Source organism: Harpegnathos saltator, unplaced genomic scaffold, assembly GCF_003227715.2.
Source record: "Harpegnathos saltator strain DR-91 unplaced genomic scaffold, Hsal_v8.6 scaffold51, whole genome shotgun sequence".
Lineage (NCBI taxonomy): Eukaryota > Metazoa > Arthropoda > Insecta > Hymenoptera > Formicidae > Harpegnathos > Harpegnathos saltator.
The window spans coordinates 451,656-475,000 of record NW_020230327.1 but is presented as its reverse complement, the minus strand read 5'-3'; the positions used below and the strand labels follow the sequence as shown (position 1 = coordinate 475,000).

Sequence of the window (23,345 nt, the reverse complement as noted above, 5' to 3'; positions counted from 1 at the left end):
TTCGTCAAAAGGGCCGTCCCTAAAACACTCCGGCCGAGCACTTTCGGCCACCTTGTATATTTTATTTTGTATCACAAAGCGCGACTTTCTCGTTTCCTTTCACGTTTCGCGAAGAACTTTTGCGATGATACGAGAGATGTTCGATTCGAGTTTCGACGAATGGTCGTCCAACAGATAACAGCGATCGTATCTAACAGCTGAAAAAGCATTGACTTGTTGGTCGCAAAATTAACTCGGTAAGCGGTGACAGTCGCGGTTCTGTTCTTCCACACCTCAAGCCCTCAACCTCTTTTGCTTTCGTCCGTTTTTCCGGGATTTCCCGCGCCCCCGTCGCGTGCCTCCACCCTACACCCAAGTAACGTTGCAACCTACCCGAGAATCTTTTCCGAGTTATTACGCGAAATGCGTCCTCGCTTTTATCCTTCAACAACTAAATCCGCAAAACCAACTCGCGGTACACAGACTAAGTAGGAAAAATCGTATTCTGTTGACAATTCAGCTAATATATCAACGACGTGCTTCTGGCGTGCAGAGCACGACAAAATGTACGAATACCTCAATAATTACACGTTGCATATATGTACGTTTATATACATATATCTTTTTGTTTGTAATATGTGTACGTTAGTAGTCTACGCGTTTTCTTTACTCTCGCATACATCGTGCGTGCCAGCATAATCAGCCTTTCCGAGCTTCATACTTCAACTATGTTCGCTATTACCTGAGATCGAACATAAACGGCAAACGATTCAATGAAAACTCCACAACGAGCCCGCGCTCCCTCTTTCGCGTCATTCTCCAACAACGCGCGTCTAATATACGTTATTACGTTGAATCCGAAAAACTATGGTATCTATGAGTGAACGGAAATATATCAAGGGTTATTTTTGCGATATCTTATCGTGATTAATTGATAAGTAATTTTGTAATCCCGTACGCGCGCGCGCACGCGCACGCGCCCGGAAGATATCGACGAGAATCCACCGATAAAACCGAAACGATTCACTAGACGATAAAAGCAACTGATCCGATCGATTGCATCGTTTTAAACATACCACTCGTCATATGGACAAAACTCTAAATCATCATATCGCCTACGGTATTAGCTACAACCTTTACAAATCTTCCCGTCTGCATCCCCTTATTTAGACGAAGGAACGTACTAGTCGAATGTAAGGTTACTGGCAGAGTGCTAGAAATAATAACTAGAACCAACTAGTGGCTCCGCCGAATTTTGTAGAAAGACCGCCGATGCCCTTGCCGAACATGTTACCGACTTTGCCAACAACGTTCGAGGTGACGTTGCTCAGATTGGCCACGTAATTTGCCTCCTCTCCTGTTATCGTCTCAACGATCGTCACTTTTGTCTTAGGTCTCTCCACCTCGTCGTCATTACCATTCTCCGAAAGCCCTCTGCAATGCGAATGGAAATCATTGCAGCAGCTATTTCTGTATGGCGGAAAAATTTCTACAAACGCGTATATAAGATTATGTGTAAGATTTTTCTAAGAGCGCGACTCTTACTCTTCGTTCTGAGCGCTCATGGTTAAGGCACAAGTTGCTTCTTCCGTCTGCATCCTCTTGGATATAGTCTGATATGTCTTCGAGTTGAGTTTCTCCTCCATTACGCCCTGGAGCTCGAAGTCCGAGTAGATCTTCTTCACGATGTGAGCTAGGCAGGTACATTGATACAGGTGCAGGTTATGATCGAGTCTCTCGGACAACCAATTACACAGTATTTGTATCTGCGCCGTGTACCATTGCTAGACACAGAAGCCAAACGAATCAACGCCAAGTTTCATCTTTCTCAGTTTTCCAAGCTCGCAGGTGCTTTAAATCGACTTACCTCGAAGAAAGTCAGGATCCACAATTCGTCGAGGACTTTGCTACGAATCTGATCCATGCAGTTTCTCGTGAAATTTACGTAGGCTTGTCCCATTTCCTTCCCACTTCCTGATACCTTCTATAAACAGCAATTTGCAAAGTACCGATTAAAAAACGTGCCTTTTAGTGCCTAAGTAGTTAGAATTTTGCGTCAGTCGGTTTTACAAGTATTTATCATTTAGCGGAGCGGAGCAAAGTACCGTAAAGCTGAGAATGGAACCGATGAGGGAACCTTCGTCGTAACGAGACAACTTCGAGAGTGTCGTTTCTAGTACCATTACAAGCTTGTTGATCATTCCTTGATTCATTCCCGCTGACGTCTTTTCGATCATGTCGTCGATCTTTGCATGATATTGATGCTAGAAACACGCATATTAATTGACGTGTGATAGCAGTACAGATTTATCTGCCAAACGGTCATTTCACCGTCAAGATTCACGTCATACAAGATATGCTGCGGCGCCCTCTATTCAATTCTTTATTCCCCATTAAATGCGACAACAGGATAAAAAGATGGATCAAAGTTCGAATTTCACGTAACGCACATATCGACTCTTATTAATAATAAAAAAAAGAAAAAACAATACTTCTACACCGAACATTCTCTCACGAGTCGTGCTGAAATGGAAATATCGTATCGTGGTGATCTTCTCGAGGGCTAAAAAAGTCAAGAGTACTTACCACATCGACACCATCGACAGTACAAAGTTTAAAACTCTGGTTCTTGGCATCCAAGATAACATTCACCATAGCGCACATCTCCGACGGTATGATATAATCGGTGGAGGTGAAAGTCACACCCTTCTTCAGCCATTGCTGAAAGGCCGCGTCGGTCCTCTGAATGCACGACTCCACCATGTCGCAGGCCATCAACTTCAGCCTCTGTTCGAGATGTTGTCGGAACTCCTGGTCGGGCCAGTGCAGTCCGCCGATAAACGACTGCAACGCATCCAACTTCCAGAAGAGGTCTTCCGAAGTGGCGCAGCCGTTGCCCTTGATCTCCCATCGCTCCTTCTCAAAACCTTTGTGAATCGACTGAGCGATCGACGTTTCCATCAAATCGACGTAACGCACGACCAACGGCGCGAACGTGTCGCGCAGATGCTGATGAAACCTTCCGTTCTTCAAATTGTCTACGTGCAAATATTAAATTTCACAACCATCTAGAATCCTCAGACCTAAGCTCGGAGCATAGGGGAACTAATCCTATCTCTTCGGATAAATGTAAACTGGCATAAATAGCGAACGTATTGGAATATACGTATTGGAATACGTAACATACGACGTGATAAATACGTGACAAGTACGTAGCGGTGGAATGAAGATCAATCCAGTTAATTCGCTCGTCGATAAAATATAATATGTTAAAATATCCTTTTTTTTTTATATACAAGTACAAGCCTCTCTGTACATACGTGAAGAAACAAACTCACCGTCCGTCCTAAGATAATCGTTCATAATCTGGAACAGCGGAAAACTGTCCCACGTGTCGGGTGGTTGCTCGGCCAGAATCTTATCCATGTCTTCGGCAAAGAGCGACCAGAAGATCTCAGCGTGCTCCACCATAAGATCGCTAAACCAGGCGAACGCCTGCGGTACAGTGTAGTAGGAGCGGATCGTGAAAATATTGGACGTCGCACATATACGGTGGGCACTTCTCTTGTAGCTCGGGGTGATGGGGACGCCACCCTGAGCACGGGACCCTCGAGAACCCAGAAGACACTACTTCTACCATGATACGTCGGTGATGTGAACGATCGCGAGACTCGTGATTGCTATGCGACAAGCGTTTGTTGCTATTGCTCTCTATATCTCTCAACTTGGACTCTCGGCTCAGCAGAGGAAACGCCGAGGGATATCGCAGTTGCGTGTAACAGAGACTGCTCTCGTTTGCAGAAGATAGATTATGAGTGAGAGGTAAAAGTGAAACTATATATTTTTAAACGAAAGGCAACAAGAGAGCTGTATGAAGGGATAGGTGTGGCGGATAGATGTATCAGCGAACAACAATTCAACGTCTTTGGCGAATAAAAAATATTTTTCTCTCTTGTATGTCATTTTTATACTGTCTTGAGGTATCGAGTAAAATTGCAAATCTTCAACAGTGTCGATTTGACACTGTTAAAAATGTATTCAAAATTGATGTGTTCAAAATTAAGAGTGAAGTAACGTTGGAGTAACAAAGTCACACACACACAGTTCATTCCCTGATACAGCTGCCCTATATTGTTCTGTGACATGTTTTGTGATGTATATATATATACACATGTGATGTACACGCGTGATGTATATTGACGTGACAAATTAGAGAACGCAATAACTCAAGAGAAAAAGTGTCGCTCTAGCCCTTCCACAAAAAGAAGCGAATAGCTCTTCACCGCAAAAGGACACCTCACGACGCCGCCCGCCAGCCGCACATCCGGCGCATTACTCTGAACGAAAGTGATTTTTTGCAAATTCTCGCAGTGATAATGAAAGCTGCCTAACGCAATTTTCTAATTCGCGATCGAGATCTACAACGACGAGAGAAAAGTGGGCGAACGCGCGTTTGTCTTCTGAGGAGGTGGCGGACCCTTACCAAGTCCGTTGTTTCCGGCATGCTACCCTCTCTCTCGAGAGCCCCGAGAATCGACACTCAGTTCTAAAAACCCAACTAATACCTCCGAATAATGTTCTTCGTTTTGCTGCAGCAAATCGACGCACAACTCGGCGAGGTGAATAAGATCCTCCAGCTTCTTGCTGGGAGGCACACACACCTCGCCGCTCAGATCGTCATCGAGTTTTGCCTCGGCGGATAATTTCTCGTAATTAACGATCGCCGCTGTTTCTAGGCATCTCTTTATCAATGCCTTCACTTCCTCCTGTGGCACCGACGCCACGCTGTCCTTCATCAGGACGCGTTCCAACAGAGACAAGGTTGATTTCAACGCGCCTTCAGGCCGCCCGAATGGAAAACTGTACCTATTGTGACAAATTTCATACAATTTACATAACGTTTTCTGTGCATACTTCGATCGTCATAATACATATGAGTTGGTCTTTGGGAATGTTATATTTTTTGAAGGAGACACATTTCCATTCCTCAATCGATTCATTTTCTTTTAGAAAAGCAATGTTAATGTACTTTTCAAAATAAATTCTTCAAGATATTCCTTGTGTCTCTCGAGCAAGGGGATTATTTGTTTACCTAAAGTTGGTGATTTGTTTCTCGAGAATCAGTCTCAGCCGTTCCTTGATCTCCTGAAATTTATCTTTCTCCTCGTGGGTGATCGAGCCCTCACCGTCGGTTGTGTTACCGTAAACATGAGTGGCGCAAAAGGCAAAGCTAAAGTGTATCAACGTGGAATCTATCATGATCCCACGATCGATTCTGTCCAATAGATCGTTAAGGTAGCAAAGATGCCGAAAGCACCCACGCACGCCGTATCTATCGTCAGAAAACAAACGTTCAAGTCGACATCGCAGATAAAATTTACGACGAAAAGTAATCGCGCCAGCATCTTAAAATGTTCACACGACTCGGCCATCATCTACTATACTAGTATATAATACTGCCGGAAAAGTGCTGATTCGTCGTGAAAAAAATCGTGGCTTTATCGCAATTACGCAAGAGGCGCGAATCTTGCAACCTAAAACAATTCTTGCAATTCTTGCAACGAATTTAATTTTGGTGAGTTTCCCGATGACTTTGTGCATGATAAATTTTTCTCTAGTAAAAGAATATTGAAAATAGTCGCTACACATTACAAATCCAAAGAAAAAATCACCTATTCGCTCAAGATATATTGGTGCTTATGTTTGTACGAATGCAATCGTACTAAATGCGTTTCGGAGACAGACATAAAGATAGAGAAGGTGAGATTAAGACTCGAGGCAAACAACAGCTTCATTACCTGGCGCAATACTCGTCCAGTACAAAAACTTGACCAGGCGAGAACCAGCCGAGCGAGCAGTAGGGATCGTTCAGTCTGTAATCCAGGATCAAGTTCTGCAAGTACTTGAACAGAGCGGCGTGGTCGAACTTGCACGGATCGGCGCTTATGTAGTCCTCCATGCCGTGCTTCTTCGCCCGGTCTGCGTCGCCCTGGATCTTGCTGATGGTGGAGTTCTTGTCGGCCACCGAGACCGGTGGAGTGGGCTTGTGCGACTGACCGGTCGCCCGGTACATCGCCATCACCCACAAGTGACACTCGTTCTCGTCGTCCGAGGCGAACACTATATGATCGCCCTCATGCACGGCGTTGAAGAAATACCTGTCGGGTATACGCGACTCATAAGCTGAATCGTACAAATCGCACGCGGACCGGACACTGGTCAACGCACGATCTTTGCCCCGCCAGCTGCAAGATACCCTGCTCGAGCGCGCTGGACACGTTTACGTAGCGTAGATCGTGTCTATCATCGGCGCGATCATCGTAATGAAAAGAGATTCCACGAGCCCAACAAACTCTATTTGTTTTCGCAACCAACTACTGAATACCGCTACTAAACTGCTCGCTAGAGAACCAACGTGAAACTGAGACTGAGGAACGAACTTTCGGCTCATGGAATCGAGCTGTCTGACGGAATGGAGCATGGGGTTCTCGAGCAATAACTGGAAACTTGAAATTCCAAGGTCGGATCGATGGCGATTGAGAGATACATGAGCTCGCTCCAACCGCCGAAAGATCTCCTCAGATGTTCGTCCGACTTGCTTTTGTTTTCTACTAAAAAGAACTTTCGAAAAAACAAAAAAAGAAAAGAAAGAAGGAAAAACAGTAACGTGATATGTCGCGGTAGTGAAGACGAACGAAGCGTCAAGTGCTGTCACTACTAAACGCATTGCTCAACGTACCACATCAATCGATGTCTCGCTCACGTTCAATAAGAGGAAAAAAAAAAGAAAAAGAAGAAGAAGGGGGAAGAAGACAACGGAAGGGCAACTCGTCTAACAACGTTTGCGATTGTGTGCTCTACTTTGCTCTCTACTCGCATGCTGCATCGCGGCGGTTAGGTATTTTTCACTCTCCGGCGGATGTGGCGGGGGGAGAAAATTTACCTTCCGCCCTCTAAATCCATGCCGACCACGAGATTAGCAGAAACGACCTCGGTATAGTCCACTGTATAGCCATCGAGCTGCATCATTTCCGACGGCTCGCTTTTCTTCTCTTTGTACGAGCACATCGCAAATGTGTACTGCGAGACTTGGACCAACACAAAGTACCGCTTCTTCCATTTTTTCCATACAGACTTGCCCATCGCGAAGAGATAGCCGCAGTGTTTCATGTTGAGTGGCTTGTCCATACGACATGCGATCTTCATACGTAAATCCTGATCGGCGCAATTCTTGGGCACGGTCATGTGATGCCACTCGGGCACTTTGCTAGACAACGGATTCGGCCGCAGTATCACCTTGCCAAGCTCCTTGTCCTCGAGCGCGAGCATCGCCGAGTTCTCGGTGAACAATCTAACCTTGACCACCGGTAGCGGGTGCATCGTCGTGAAGTCACCCTGTGTGTCCCACCTATAATATACCCGAGGACGAGAATGATGCGGACGGTCCTGACCCCCCTGCGGTCGATCGCGATCGGTCAATCGTTCGATCGTTCGACTCTACTCACATGGGCTTGGAGGCCTCTGCCTGACCAGTCTGTAGCTTCTTTCCGCCCTCCACCTCCATGGTGCAATAAACTATTCTATTGGATGCTAGGCTTTTGAGGCCTTTAACCTCCATTACGACTACTTCCACCTGGAAGGTCAGGCCGACGTCCATTTTCGTCAGCTGGGGCTCGGAATCAGCGGAGTCGCCCTCCAGTTTAGCGAGGGAACCCTGACCGCGGCAGCGGGAGCGCTCACCACGATGGTTGTAGCGCTTCAGCTTCTGCAGCCCGTATTTGCTGTCTATCGAACCCTTGGAGACCGGTAAAGACTCCAAATTTGACATTAGCAGGTTGATAGACGACTTGAGCTCCTCGATGTAGAGCGACTCCATTTCTTTTACGAGGAACCTGGGCATGAGCTTGCGGTTCTAGGGATAAGAGAAGGACGATCGGCGTTCAGGAACAGAGCAGAAGCAATCGATGGAGAATCGCTTGGAGAATGTGCGTGAGAAACAGAGAGAGAGAGAGAGGGGGAGAGAGAGAGAGAGAGAGAGAGAGAGAGGGCGAGGGAGAGAGAGAGAGAGAGAGAGAGAGAGAGAGAGAGAGAGAGAGAGAGAGAGAGAGAGAGAGAGAGAGAGAGAGAGAGAGAGAGAGAGAGGGCGAGGGAGAGACAGAGAGAGAGAGAGAGAGAGAGAGAGAGAGAGAGAGGGCGAGAGAGAGACAGAGAGAGAGAGAGAGAGAGAGAGAGGGAGAGGGAGAGAGAGAGAGAGGGAGAGAGAGAGAGAGAGAGGCAGAATACGAGTATTCTCCCTTGTCCCGTAGAGAACGACGAAGCGATCGATAAAAAAATAGAAAGAAAGAAGCGGTTGTCACTGTACCTTCTCCATCTCGTTGACCTTTTGTATGCGACCGTCCAGCTCCCTCCTGATGGCGGCAGCCTGCTCATCGGCTGAATCCAACAGGAGGGCGTTGAACAGAAGCTGGTGCTCAAATTTCTTGATGCCGAGGATCTGCTGAAACATGTCGTACAGCTGCTCCTTCGACAGTATCAGCTCCGAGTTCAAAGACTGCTGTTGCATCCTGGAAGGCCTCTTGGTGTCTTCGTCACCAGTACCTTTCAAAATACAATCAAACTTGGCCAACCAGGACGTAAGCACAGTCTCTTTGCTCAGTCCATCGATTTCCGGGAGACTCCGAACACGTTTCTCAATGTTCTTCTTGAAAACCTCGCGGAAGTCGAGCTGGGAGCATCCTCCGCTCTGCACCATTTGCACTATTCTGTCTGACTTCAAGAACACGTCGTAGTAATTCTGTATAGCGTTGTGGAACGCCTCGTCCGCCATGATCTGCGTCTCGCCCTTCAAAAAACTCTGAAATTTACACGGGCTTGTTTAAAAAAAGAAAGAAAAAACCTCCGCGCAAAGGCGTCTGCGTATGCGTCCTGTGGGATTGTGCGATTGTCCTCGGTATTATAACGCTCCTCTCGTCAAGGCGCGCTATTCGCAATTCTGATTTTCGCTAATTAGTCTTCTCGCATTATCATGTATACTATACACAGAGTATTCGACGACAGGCCGAACATTTGCCGACGAACAACAACGAACGAAAACGAACCGAAAACACGTAATATACGAGTAATGTACGAGTATACATTCGTATCTCTCGATCACATAAAAATGTCAAGGCGTGCTTTCAAGGAAATTTGACGTCGCATAGCGGCAAATGCAAAGACGATTAATATGCATCTCACGCAGTGTGATATAAACCGTGAGACACACGACTGCGTTGATATACGAGAGAAACGGGCTGTATTTATAGCGGCCAATAATTTAATGCGATCGTACAGCGCTTCGATATATCTAAGAGCAGCGAAGGTGAAGGTTACACGGGTAGACAACTATAAGACTCTGAATAGGGCTTCGAGAAACAGCCATCTACCACGAAGGGTTTCGCTCTTCTTGCTCCGTGAAATAATAAATACATAATACGTGTATTCAAACGGTGTATTCTTGCACGATTCAAATCAATAAATAGACGACGATAAAACACGTCGCGTTTTTCTTTTATCGTTAATGACTCGTTTTTCGCAAACGAAATGTTTCTTCGGATATTTACCTGAAAACGAGAGCATATCGTCTCCAATTGTTGCTTCGTTACTTTCATCTGCCTCCGAACCATGTCCATCGGTTGTTTGGCGTTGAACGGATAAGCGATGCATCTCGATATGAAGACATAAAGCTGAATCCGAGTCTTCCTCTCCACTTCTTCCCTCTCCTGCTTGTCCTAGAGGGGATGAAAAGAGTGGTATTAGCGGAACAATAGCGCATATCTTAGATAAATCGTAATCCAATCTTCCTTCGCGCAAAAGAAATTGGGCCAAGCAATATGTTTCCTCGCAATTTCTGCTGTTCGTAATAACTCAGAGTCCGTTACTGTTTCTATTACAAGAATATTTGCTATGGAAATTCACTCTCTCTGTACGCTTGCATCTCTATCCGCTTATATATATATATATATATATATATATGTTTTAGCCATGATATATTTCATATTATTCTCAAATATATTTTCGAATATCACCCGAAACACGGGAAGCGCCGACATTGAAAATGTCTTTAGTGTGAAAAGCAAGAAGGAGCATGCAGACGTGTACCTGCAATTCTGCCTCCGTTTTCTCGCTGGCTACCGACGGTGACGGACTCGTGGGCCTCTGGGCGTAATTGGCGGCGTCCTGTGCCGCGCTCGTCGACGGCGACAGAGAGTTCCTGGCGCTGGAGAGATTGGGCACGTCCAGGCCGGCTCCACCACCGTCTTGCTGGCCCGCCGCGCTAACAACGCGACCCCCAGATCCATGAGCACCCGCGGAGCTCGGTGGACCCACATGATTTGGACCACCGGGCGATGCGGTGAGACCCGAGGCGAGCGAGCCGACGCTACCAGAGCCCGGACCGCTGCCGACGCTGCCGGGATGGCGACGAGAGCCGTGGGAGCTTCCGCTCCCTGCACGGCCGCCGCCGCCACCACCGCCGCCGCCATGGTGGGTGCTCTGATCCTCCTCGCTCTCCTCTTCGGACGAGCTTGGGTCTATCATCGTCTAAGAGACGCTCTAAGGGGGTGCGCGCGCGGTCCTCGACCCCCCCCGTCGCAGGAGGCCCAGCCGCTTCACGTGGTCACGGAGCCGTCGTGCTCACAACTTTCGGTGATGCTGATCGCGTGCTCTTTCGCTAACTGAAACCAGTGTTTGTTCCCACATTTTTTACACGGCAATATCTCTCGTAATCAATCGCGATATCGTGTTTGGCAGAAAGCGCGTTCTGTGAAAAATCCATTCGCAGCTCTTATTTTCGCACAAAGACACACCTGCAGTCTCAGTAACCTCAGTAATTAATGACTGGTAATGTGGCAGATACGCTAGAAGCTAAAGGGAAAATTTGAAACTCGCGAGTCTCAAAACAATATTTCTTTACGCGCTCTTTCTCCCTCCAGGCAACAGCTTAATCCCGACACTCTCTCTCTCTCTCTCTTGTATATATTTTATATTTTATATTTTATATGTCGAATTATATGAATTTATATGCGATGTTTCACTTCTAGTGCAATTGCGTAATCCGACACATAAACAAGAAACCTCTTTGAAAGCTTTTTTTACATGAAATATCTCCTCTCACAATATTTTGTAATATTCTCATCAGGAGCGGAAAAACACCGTAAAATTTGCTCTAATATTTAAACAGCGAAATAATTTGTGATAAAAATGAAGCTGCACCGCGGCCTATTGGAATAAAAAAATATATAGAACCGTCAGAGATGTGATCGGCCAGTAGCCGGTCTGGTCACATTGAACTGTGCAGTTGCTGAGAATTAATGGATTTTATATAGTAGGAAGTAAAATTATAGCAATTTTCCGTTTCTATAGCACAAAGCCGTATTATTTCGTTAAATGCGTAGCGCGTTCAATTATCGTTGATTAAGCGCGGAATTTCTAATTATGTGCGCGAGGCGATTGTTACGTTCGTTGTCTGGCATGAGCGTACAAGTTGCGTGTCAGGGGTGCAAGTGCGTGCCTCTCGGCGCAATTTGCATTCGGTGTTTTTCAAGTGCAAAGGCGCACTCTTCGTCGCGAACTTCGAAACGCGCGCTCGCGTCGTAATTGGAGACTGTCGTACGAAAACGAACGGAATCATTTATCCCGATCTCATCGTGTCGTCGACGCGCCAAGTGGCAATTCGCCGGAATGCGCCAGTTTCTCGTGCTTTGTCGTGTCGTCGCGGAAGCACCTCGAAAAGGCAAAAGCCTCAGATGAGGCCTTTGAGCGAGGTCCTTAATTCCGTTTCCCCATTAAAGTCCCGAGAAGCAAAAGCCCGAGAATAAACCTTTGCAAGAGCGTCCTGCCGAGAAGCGCTGGTTCAGGTCGGCCTGGTAAAAGCGGCAAAAAATCGGTTCGCATATCCCGCGAAGGGAACGGGGGATTTAATCCCATAACCCGTCGGAGAGACAGCTAAATTTATCGGCTTACGGCGTATACTTTGTGCGCGCGGCTTTGCCGCGTGGTTTTATCTTAATTATAATTGATCGTTTGAAGAGTCCATGGCCTCCCTCTCTCTCTCTCTCTCTCTCTTAAAATACTATCGGATTGCCTCGAGCGAGTTTCTATCGACTCTTTTACGAGAATTTATCGTGGCGGTCGTATATAAGAATTGAAAGCTCACCCGACGCCAAAGATACGCGAATTTCGCGCGGCTGATCTGCAACTCGTAATACGGACGTTTAAAGAGTTAGAAATATGAATTACACTTCAAGCTATCGCGACTTATGAATACGCGAATATAAAGTGTAAAATTGAACGAGCGATACGTTAATAATGTCCAGTCGTTATCTTTATCGCGGCTGTAACTCTGAAATTGTTGTGCATGGTTGTACGAGTTGAGAATTAATTAACAGTCATAAATTAAGAGATACAGCAAAAATCGACGTATAAAACCATTTTCAATATTTTCGCAGGAATCTCTTTTTCTCGAGTTTCGGTATTTATCGCAACCGAACGTGAAATTTTTCCGTTACCTTGTCGTGCGCGAGTATATGTATGCGTCGTGATTTATTAAAAATGCGTACCTTCAGCTATAAAATTATAGAATTTACATCGCTGCGCAGTTTTCGCCTATGAATCTGCATCTGTATCGAATGAATTTATCGACCTTTTCAATGCGATAAACATGCTCCCGTATTTACTGACAGTATAATACCCTCCAATTTCGCGTCGTACGGATCGTGGGCTACGAATGGCAAAGCTTAATTGCATTTAACTTCTCCGTATGCGCAATACAAATCCGTCGGTAATTGAACCGGCTCTTTGATGTGCACCTGTAATAATACACAGTCCTTCGCCCACTCACGTGCGATATACATCGTATTCGATTTAAACTATCGTCCATCTAGCGAGAAACTCGCCTTCTAGCTAATATTGAAAACGTGAATGAATCTTCAAATGCGTTGTCCTCGCGCGTACATTGCAATGTACAGTCGTATTCCTTGTAATCCTACAAATTTTTCTAACATCCTACGATATCGGGGAAAGAATCTCGAGGAAAAAGAACAGAATTTTTAACAAATTTGACATCAATTTTTGCAAGTAACATCGGCACAGCATCATTATTTTCCGTAATTTTGTCAGCTAAACGCTACGTATGAAACTTCGTATGAAGTTTCTATTAAAATGGAAATTAAGAAAGGAGTAAAAATCTATTCATTTATGTCACTTAATCTAACAATAAGTTTGTGAAAATACAATTTCCTACTTTAAAATTATATTTTGATGGATCTAAAACTTTCCGATGCGAGATGATTATTTTCTAACTGATATGGAGTGAAAATTGTCACTTTTGATGAAACATATATTTGCACGATACCTAGAATTCACATATTACGACGTTCCCGAAATAAATTTTCACGGAAACAAGACGAAAAATAGCAGACGTTTGAAAAGTGGTCAATACTGTCGATAGCAGCGATATAATACAATCGATGTAGATTCTAAATTAATTGCTGAATAGATCCTAATTTAATTTAATATTCGCTTGGTTCCTCCATAGTACGCATTGCGTAGGCGTAATTATGTCAACGAATCGTGTCCCATGTAAGGCGTCTCTAGATTGACAGAAATGCCAGCGGATCATTCTCAATGGTATAACACTCTCCAGCGATTAAATGAACCGACACGTGCAGACACGTGCTACGAAAAATAGATTGCCTATTACAAGCTTGGCTGCGTTAATGGAGAAATGCTTTTCGCGTCACGTCCGATGAGAAGAATTATTTCACCGAACAAAGTCAGTTGTTAATTGTGTCTTTATTTATACGGTTTTAATATAATGTACGACAGATAAAATATACATTCCTTCTTTATAGATTAATTAATTCAAAAGATATCTCAAGAAAAAGAAAAAAACGTCTAATGCCCGTTACAATGTAGAAATAGGAAATTGAAGTAAAAGAGAAATGCTGATGAGAATATGCTGATTTTCTTCACTATTATTCTGATATGGTTCGTAAAATGTTCAACCAACGTATAAACGAATTAACCGGAACCAGAACTGGCGGATTGTACATATAACTCGTAATTTTAATAAAAATTCCTGGAAGAAAAAAATCTCTCTTTCCTCCGTCAAGTCTTTAGCCTTTAACTATCACGAATAAAAGTGATATAAAAATATTACCTCAGTCACGAAACTTGGTCAGCATTGTTCCTTTTGTTGATTTAATTTCTTGCCAACAGGAATTATTAACTCTCACTTGTTATCGAGCTATGAATTTCATCTTTGCAATTTTTAGTGATTTATCAAGATAAATTTAATTTATTTCGTAAATACGTACATGGAAAGCGTAATCTGAAAAAAATTTATCCAGCATTATTCTACTCTTGACCTATTTCTTTAACGTTGTCTATTCTTCGTCATGTCACATTTGTCAAACAGATAGATCCGCCACGAGAGTACGAGAGAATGCCGAGCAATCTCCCCAAATTCTCAGCTTTCACGAACTCCAGTCGAGAACAGTTTTCCATATAATATATCCCTGAGCAATCTTCGGTTTTCAAGAATCTCGCGCAATTTTCGGGGCTCTCATCCGGTGTAATATGTTGCGTTAACACGATATTACATGCAGCGTGACAAGTGCGATCGCTCAATGTGTAAAGAATCCTACTACCAGGGCGAACGAAGGAAACTCGGTTGGTTGACGATAAGTGTCGGGCCGCGGAACTTAACAGCGCGGAAGCCGTCGATAAGCTACTTCCGGCTAGCGAAATCAGAACGAAGGAAGCAATGCACGTGAGAGAGGAGAGCCCGCGAACGTGAAAACATACCTGTTCCGTTCCTTGTACTTCGAAGAAAACGCACTTGTACGGATGCACGTGTGTGAGATTATGCATGCGTGTATACATGCGACTATTGTCCGGAATTTTTCCAGACACGATCATCGATTTCCGCATGCGATACTGCGCGCCCGACGAATGCAGGAAGCGAACTGGAACGGAAGAAAGACGTGCGTGGCCGTCACAGTGCAAACATATCGATTGTCTCTGGCCTGTCTCCTTCTCTCCGCTTCCTCCTATCTCTCTCTTTCTCTCTCTCTCTCTCTCTCTCTCTCTCTCTCTCTCTCTCTCTCTCTCTCTCTCTCTCTCTCTCTCTCTCTCTCTCTCTCTCTCTCTCTCTGCCGAGTTATATCCGCGATTCACCACTCGCGCTTCATGTACGCACGCGTGCACACATCGGATACGCATCGTGTGTTTAACGTCAAACGAGCAAACGAGGTTACCACGGGTCTGGAAAATCGAGATAAGTCGGAAAAAGATCGAAGAATGTCGACGAAATTCGGAGAAATTACAAGAGAACTTTTGAATTGCTTTATAGATAACAAAGAGTAAAATCTTTTAATGATGACTGTCGATATCTCGTAAATTGCAACTTGCTGAATTCTAACGTTACCGTATTTTTTGTTTCAGGTTGCCCCTCCCTTCAGGTTGAATGCATCTGCTGAGATGCATTTCCTTCACTTGACTATATCCCATTTCATTACGAGCATCGCATATTTCTTCAGGCATCGAACGTTCATGTAAGTAGAAAAAGAAAATAGCCGACCGTTCACATTGTATCTCGTATCTCTACGAGAGAGCCTGGAATAAGAGATCGTCGCGCTGCGCTTAACCCTTTGTTTGCCAAAGGGTTATTCTTGGCAAACCTCGTATTTCCGAAAGTCGGATCTCAGACTTTGCGTTATTGCCACTGTGCTAACCAACAATGGGCGCAAATTTCGAGCACGTAGAAAATTCGTATCAAAATTCTGTGTATCACCGAATTAATAATAAAGCATCGATCTCGAACGTCGCGTAATGACGCACAAAACAGTTTTGTGAGACAGAGAAACTGCGAAAACTTATGGTGGTGAAATATTTTCCATGAAATAATATTACTAATAACTATAATACCATACAATATCGATATGATTCGATTGACATAATGCAATTCCCGGTTTAATTTTCAAACCAAAGTCAGTCGTGCGAATTTTGTCGATACGTAATCGGCTTCCTCGCGTGATCATTACACATTGTAATAATACGCGCCCGGTTCGCGTACAAAGGCGCGTGTATACGGGCGTGTTAATGCCTAACCCAGAAATGCAAATGTTTCTGTGGCGACGTTGATACAGGGTGCGATTCGTCGACTGGGAAAGTGAAATACCGCATTCGTGCGAGACGTAAAACGCGGATACTCGATTGTGAAGCGGTGTGTCGTTATAGTAGTCGTTATCAGACACACGCGTGCACACAATGAATATTTAGCAATAGCGAAGTAACGTCTGGTGTAAAAGGGATTTGGAATAGTAGAGATAATGGCATCGGGGTTGCGAAACGATCAGGCAACAAATGCAACATTGCGCTGCGCTAAACGTTAAACGCTAAACGTAAACACGAAACACACGCGCACGCATCGCTCGCCGATCGGTATTACAAAAAGAAACTGCAAATTATACTGATAATTTGAATTATCAATCTTTTGTATCAGAAATGCCTGACAGATTGAACGTAATGAATCAAATACAGTAAAGAAATAACGTCAAATACAGTAAAAGAAATAACGTCGAATTTTATATACTGAAAATGCAATAAATAATAAGAATTAAGCGTAGTTATGTGTTGACTAATGTCGAGCTAGGATTAAAAGGTGAATTATAATCTTAAATTAATATTCCGTGTATTAATCTTCGTGATCGGATAAAGCGCAATTTTAATGCAGAGAGAGAGAGAGAGAGAGAGAGAGAGATGTTATAAAACATTACAAAAAAACTAATAGAACACGTAATCCTCGAGATTCCTCTCCATGCTCTAACTCGTAGCTCTTTTTTTCTATTCATTACAAAAGTAACTAATTGAAGCTCATCAATCTGTTCAGTTACATACGCATTTTATTATCAGGATTAAGTTCCCGCCGTAATGTCCTTTTCCTCCGCGATGTTAATGGTGATCTAGAGTTATAGTTGGAAGCTTACGTCACAGAGAAGAAATAAATATAACGCTCTTGAGCGTAAGATTAACAACTTCATTTTTATTAACCAAACTTTAGAGCTTCCTATCTCGAGCTTCGTAGACAAAAATATTGTGTATCCATGTTTGCTTCTCCGGTATTAGGATATTCCTCGCATAAAAATATTCAAAAAGTTATATTATCTGATATAGTTATTTGACACGAACGATACATCGACTTGAAGGTGAAACAAAATTGAACGGTGATAGAAACGAAAGGAAAAGACATCAGTAAGAGTTAAGAGTGAACATGATCGGAAATGGAGCATGACCAATCTTGTATCCTCCTATATCCTACGTACCGGAGAGCACGAGAATATTCGCGATATCATCCATGGGTGGCTGGAGCTCGACTCAAAGCTGGATGTAGTATGTGCCGAACACTCTTATAAATAACACACCCGACAATGATGGAAACGACAGGGACGGATTATGAGCAATTTTGCAGGTTGGGATGTGGCGGGTTAAGGGTGAAAACGATCGGATAGCGGCTTGCGTAACGGCCAAGTTTATCAAGTTAGGTACTAATCCCGCATGTAAGCGCAGCACGGCCGAACGCTATAGGCACCGGTACGGGCGATTAACTTATTGGATCACGTAAACGCGCCCCACGGGGAAAAGTTTCGAAACGGCACCACGAGAAAGAGGGATGAGGAGGGGCAAATGAAGAAGAAGGAGGAGGAGAAGGAGGAGGAGGAGGAGGAGGAGGAGGAAGTGGTGGTGATGGTGGAGGTGGTAGAGGAGCAGGAGGATCCGGGGCACGATTGCGCCGCAGCCGCGACACGAAATTTCCGCCAAACTTATGCGCGCGAAGATCGATAACCGGCGCTGTGCTGTAACGGTTCGGTTTTGGTAATTAGCGGCGTGCAGTCGGCGCACATTTTCCAGATGCATTCGAAGCCGGATTTACACACGAGCTAAAACGAGTCGCGGCTTAGGATCGCACGTTGCACAGTATATGCCTCGCGTCAGGAAAACGTATGTGTGGATTGACAGTGTTGATGAAGAGTGACGCAAACACGAGAGTCTGTGACTCCTCTCGGGAGAATTGTTTTTTATCCTCCTTCCTTTCTCAATCATCTTTCGTTTAATAGTTAAAAAGAGAACACAAAGATATATATATATATATATATATATATATACATATATATATACATATATAATATGAAATACTATGTACACGTGAAGATTACAATTCCAAAATCCTTTTTCTCGAAATGTATTATGATGACAAAATGATCAAATTGAGGGATAAGTGGGACCAAAATGCTCGAAAATCCAGTTATGACACATTTAATTGGGTTGCCACGAAAATAATCCATCTTCTCATTTGAATGACATATATTTTAAATTTATTATCATAATCTACTTTATCATCGTGCTAGAGAAAGAAAAGACAGAAAAGATTCGTTGACGATATAGCTTAAGTACAGGACGTATTCAATTCCAGCATCGAATAGACTGCGAATTCGTTGAAAAATTTGCCATTAAAATTACAAAATAGGAGTTCCTAGCGATTACTTATATATTTTCATCCAGACTCTCCTCTCGATATATAAAATCTTTCCAAAAAATAAGTTTGGTAAATCTGATTCGAATACTTTCCTTCCGAAACATATTAATTAATTAAGGCTTTAATCGCCAGTAACACCGCTTGTACACGGGAATTCATGCGCGAAATTTCCATGGAACTAGAAGATCGATAACCGGCTATATAACATTCAGTTTCGCTAATTACCGGCGTGCCATTGATGCGCATTTTTCACATACCTGTTCTTCGTTTGGTAATATTCACGACTGAAACACTGACTAACTGTTTGACTAACTAATTAAAATAATTGTAATTATCCGGTAGAAAATTAAAAGTGACAATTTTATCGCACGTTCTCGTATTTTCTGGAAAGAGAATAATTGCAACTAGAAATTAGTAACATTCTACATCGGAAATTCTCAACATTTCCTGAAAATATATGAAAAATATATGAGAATTTAAGGATGATATAAATATAAATATTTTTAGCTCCGTCGTGTCAAAGAGTTGACACAGCGCTAAACACTCCGATCCCCGTGTCACGTTTACAACGAATTTCGTTATTTTTAGAAATGCGTGTTGTTCGTCAGAAATTTTATTATTATTTCTGATGCCGGAGCTCTTCGGCCGGTGATTGGAAATCCCGTGTCAATCAAATTTTCCGGCGTATGCCGATGCTTTTAGCACGATATTGATGCGCTCCTTTATCTGCACTTATTAAATATGGCGCTCATTGATCCACTTATCATCGCAGCTCGCGTTGCCTCTATCAATCCCATTTCCATAACGATCCTCGCAAACGAGAGAAGTCTACTTTTTATTTACCATCCTCTCGCAATGTATGTTCCTACTGCACGCTTTTACACTGCCTTTCATACTGCTTTTCGTTCACGTTCTCATAGTTTTCACGATAGGCATGATACTCCGAGAAAAAGAGACACGAAAAAGCGAAAACAGACCGGGACTGGGATGAAAAATTATTTTAAGCACACGAAAATATATGAGATGCAAGGATGATTATCTCCAGAATGGTGCCGCTTTTGTCTCTTTTCCTCGTTCCTCGTTATATATACGGATTTTATGTTGACCGTAGTTAGGGCAAGTAACAAGGTTAAAGTTAGACCTGCCCGTTTAAAATGCCTGGATATTATTTTTATCCTTCTACGCGAGGTCGTACCTTTTTATCAAGATCCAGCAGGTACGTCATGGAGTACCACCTGTATCGAACCGTGCAAAAGAATAAATATATTGATTTTAGCCGTCCTATTTACCGGCACACACGCGCACTTCACATTGCGTTATGCCAGATTACCGCCGGAGGATTCGTCGTACAGAGTATTCCGATATGCAAAAGTTCACGAACGACTAATCGGATTTTCTCACATGCTCAAAACGCGAATCAATTATTTCGCTTTACGGTGTTAATAATTACAATAAATATTACAGCATTATCTTTTTAACACATGAAGTCTTCAGTGTGTTAAAGCGCGCACAAATTACTTTTTACTATCATATTTTTCAGCGGCAATCAACCATTGTTTTGATATTCCTCTCGAGATGAAATATATTCTAAACGACAGAAATAACAGCCATTCAAGTATCAGAAATATAAAATGGATGTTGATTTCGCCGCGATTTTATTTTGATTAAAATTTGATTAGAAGCTCACACTTACTAGTGCAGCTACCGCTATAAACTGCAACGTTGTCTCGATAAGTGCCGTCAAACCCCCCCCCCCCCAAGAAACGTATTCCAAATTGATCGAAAAACTCTCGACCGAATACACAGTATCTGGAATATCTTACATAGTAGAGTGCGCTATACCGCAACCATAGCAACGAAATACTTCAAATGAGATTTCGAACGTACGTTAGTCAGCGCATAAATTCAATTTAAATCTTATTCTTGCTCGTAAATTCGCGCGGCGTGGTAAATGTCGGAGGAAACGCGGCTCTGGATTTTCCCGTGCGACGAAACACGACCTATACATACGTGTATACCTCCGGCATGATCGATAAGTCGTTTTGTGAGCAGCATGAATGGCAATGCCTTTGCTGATGCACCATTCACGAGGAACAGCGCAGAAAAATCTCATTCCGCTCCGAAGGACGCGAACTGATTTTGCGAACGAAAAAATTCCGCACGTGTCGTTTTTCATTTTCGGACGTGTGTGTCGTCCGCGCGCTACGTGCAAAGGCACTATATCCATCAGTCGTAACATGATCGATGGGACTTTCGGCGAAAGATAAAGGACGTCGAAATATAGGACGGACGAACTCTTGTTCGTGGCTTATGAGATTTTGATCTGATATTCTCCCCGTCTCGCTTCCCCCCGCTCCCCTCTATGTGTATGTGCGCGCGCGCGCGTATTCCATATACCACTGCTTGGCGTTTAACAGTAATAATGTCTGCGAGAGACCATCGGTAATATAATTCACATATATATTCGCATAATTTCGCAACCTATCAAATTCGTACGTCAGGTTGCACGATAGAACCCGCAAATTCAATTTTAATTACGGACCATTGGACAAAATTGGAATCGATTTGGCCATGTCTGATTACTTGCTGCAACTGTTCAACGCGCTGTGTTAAACACTTGAAACAATTGGAGAACATATTACAGCAAAATACCGCGACGCTATAATTGATTTGAATATCTTTGTCCATTCCGCGAGAATCCCTTATTCTCGATGATCAAATTCGAAAATAATCGACAACTAGCAACGAAAATAATTTGCGAGGAAAATCGTAACCCAAATTCGCCAAGGAATCTTTCACTAAAAATAAGATCGGGAATTCTGGGACACTCTGTACGTGCGTTTAATTCTGTACGGAGGAATTGAATGTGAAAACGATTCAGTGTGGAAATGGCGAGAAAACTCTGTTCTCAAGGACGTGAAAAATTCTATTGTGACACGCAGTCGTTAGATTTTTCTCACGCACACTAATCAAAGTATACGCACGCTACAGCTTTTCGTCCTTGCGTCGCAAAGTGCACCACGATGTCATCGTTCTATTCAGCTCGCGATGAAGAGCGAGAGAGAGAAAGAGAGAGAGAGAGAGAGAGAGAGAGAGCTTGCTCGTAGAATCCGATTCTCTTTAATTCGCATTGGAACCTAATCCAACCGTTTGATCGACTTTTGCATCCATCGGATGCCGATATCTACCACAACGTTTCCGTTCATCCTCGACATTCAAGCCAACGAGCCGTACGTAAAAAATCGATAGCCGCCTCGATTTACAATGACACACCGCTGCTACGTGCGTCCGTCCTCGCTCGCCGACGCGGAATCCAACTTCCTCGTTCAGCTTGCCGCACAAAGTAAGCTCACTGAAGCTCCAAGAAGACTAACAAATACCGTGAACTATTTAGCGAACCATACAGCCGACCGGCAAACACTAGCTGATGCAGTCAATAAATTCAAAATCGCCAGCTAGATATCGATTAAATATATTATCAATTAAGTTCGCATCGTTAGTAAATTATCTAATAGGAAGCACTAGCGTGGATTAATAGACCGTCGACCGCGCGTGACGAGAAGAGAGGATGAAGGTGGCGAGACTATCGTCGATTAGACCGGATAATATAATCCGGTCATCCACCAAAAATTAATATACCAACGCGGTTGATCGGCGTGAATCGGCCGGTATATCGTCAGTTAGGATCTACCGTCATCACACGACACGACATGTCTCCACACGAGTACCGGCGCGATCTCTCGACGCGATCACGCCTCTAGAAGGAACATAATGTAGTAGGATTCGCAGAGCAGACTGGCGACGCACGAACTCTTGAAGACGAGAGCGGAGCTTCCGCGCGCGCGAGCGGCTTTTCCTCGCGACGTGGTTATTGATCTAGCGCGTCGAACGTGGCTTCGAAGGCTCGCCGTTGGCCCTAGGCACACTCAAAGGTGCACATTTCGTGGCTTGGGTGTGTCACACGCTGTTCCACTGCCGATGGGCTTTCAGGTCCGGCCCGGGAGCGACTCTCCCGGGGGACCGCAGGCTCGTCTCTAAGCGGAGCTTTTAGCCGTAAAAGCGAATGTGTGGGGATCTGACTAACCTCCTATCAACCGATGTGTGGTCGCGATTCTCTGGTCTGGCGAAGGTCCATCCCGCTATGTGCAGCCGGTGTGAGATTCGCGCAGGTCGTACACGAAGAGCACCACGAACGACAAACGCCGCGGCGGCGTTATGGTCCGTGTGTCCACCCGTCTGATCAGTAACGCGCCGTACCCACTCGGAGAGTAGAATCGAGCAGCGTGATGGCGGTGGTGAACGTCGCCCGAGATGAACTGACGCGACGAACCGGAGGAGAGGAGAGTGCAAGAAGAGAAGGAGAGAGAGAGAGAAATAGAGAGAGAGAGAGGGAGAGAGAGAGAGAGAGAGAGAGAGAGAGAGAGAGAGAGAGGAGAGAGAGAGAGAGAGAGAGAGAGAGAGAGAGAGAGAGAGAGAGAGAAGACAAGGAGAAAAGAGTGAAAGAGAAAAGAGAGAGAAGAGAGCTAGAGAGAAAGAGAAAGGCCGGAGACACTCGAAGGAGCGAGAAGAGGAATCACCTGCAAGGGTGGAAGCGGCAGACGGACAGACCCTTCGTGATCCGCAAGCTGGCGTGTTCGAACTGCGACCGCTCTGTTCTGACTGGTGTTCTGGTGGAAGGGAGAAGGGGCGGCAAAAGTGGAGGTGGTATGAAGAGGGATGGAAAAGCTGAGGGAAAGAGAAAGGGGGTAGTAAAAGGGGAATGAAGAGGTAAGGGAACGTCGGAGGGAGCGAG

At 44.2% G+C, this 23,345-nt stretch overlaps 1 protein-coding gene across 4 annotated transcripts in view; it reads right to left on the bottom strand.

Moving 5' to 3' along the window:
• The window catches only part of Cadps (calcium-dependent secretion activator 1), a 24,708-nt gene extending 1,775 nt beyond the window's left edge, over nucleotides 1-22,933 (bottom strand). Inside the window, exons 1-15 of one of the 4 annotated variants that reach the window (XM_019844349.2) lie at nucleotides 22,638-22,933; nucleotides 10,117-10,691; nucleotides 9,579-9,746; nucleotides 8,342-8,833; nucleotides 7,485-7,891; nucleotides 6,923-7,387; nucleotides 5,778-6,137; nucleotides 5,072-5,311; nucleotides 4,542-4,845; nucleotides 3,318-3,474; nucleotides 2,566-3,017; nucleotides 2,085-2,243; nucleotides 1,847-1,963; nucleotides 1,525-1,763; nucleotides 1-1,413 (exon numbers count right to left, since the gene is read on the bottom strand). The exon at nucleotides 1-1,413 is cut by the window's left edge and continues 1,775 nt beyond it. In XM_019844349.2, coding sequence (XP_019699908.1) covers nucleotides 1,206-1,413; nucleotides 1,525-1,763; nucleotides 1,847-1,963; nucleotides 2,085-2,243; nucleotides 2,566-3,017; nucleotides 3,318-3,474; nucleotides 4,542-4,845; nucleotides 5,072-5,311; nucleotides 5,778-6,137; nucleotides 6,923-7,387; nucleotides 7,485-7,891; nucleotides 8,342-8,833; nucleotides 9,579-9,746; nucleotides 10,117-10,554 — 4,206 coding nt within the window. In that variant the 5' untranslated portion in view covers nucleotides 10,555-10,691; nucleotides 22,638-22,933 and the 3' untranslated portion in view covers nucleotides 1-1,205. Of the gene's footprint in view, nucleotides 1,414-1,524; nucleotides 1,764-1,846; nucleotides 1,964-2,084; nucleotides 2,244-2,565; nucleotides 3,018-3,317; nucleotides 3,475-4,541; nucleotides 4,846-5,071; nucleotides 5,312-5,777; nucleotides 6,138-6,922; nucleotides 7,388-7,484; nucleotides 7,892-8,341; nucleotides 8,834-9,578; nucleotides 9,747-10,116; nucleotides 10,692-14,823; nucleotides 15,077-22,637 lie in introns of those variants that run through there. The other 3 variants (XM_019844351.2, XM_025302660.1, XM_025302661.1) reach the window with 3 other exon arrangements.
• Between the last annotated feature and the right edge of the window lie 412 nt (nucleotides 22,934-23,345).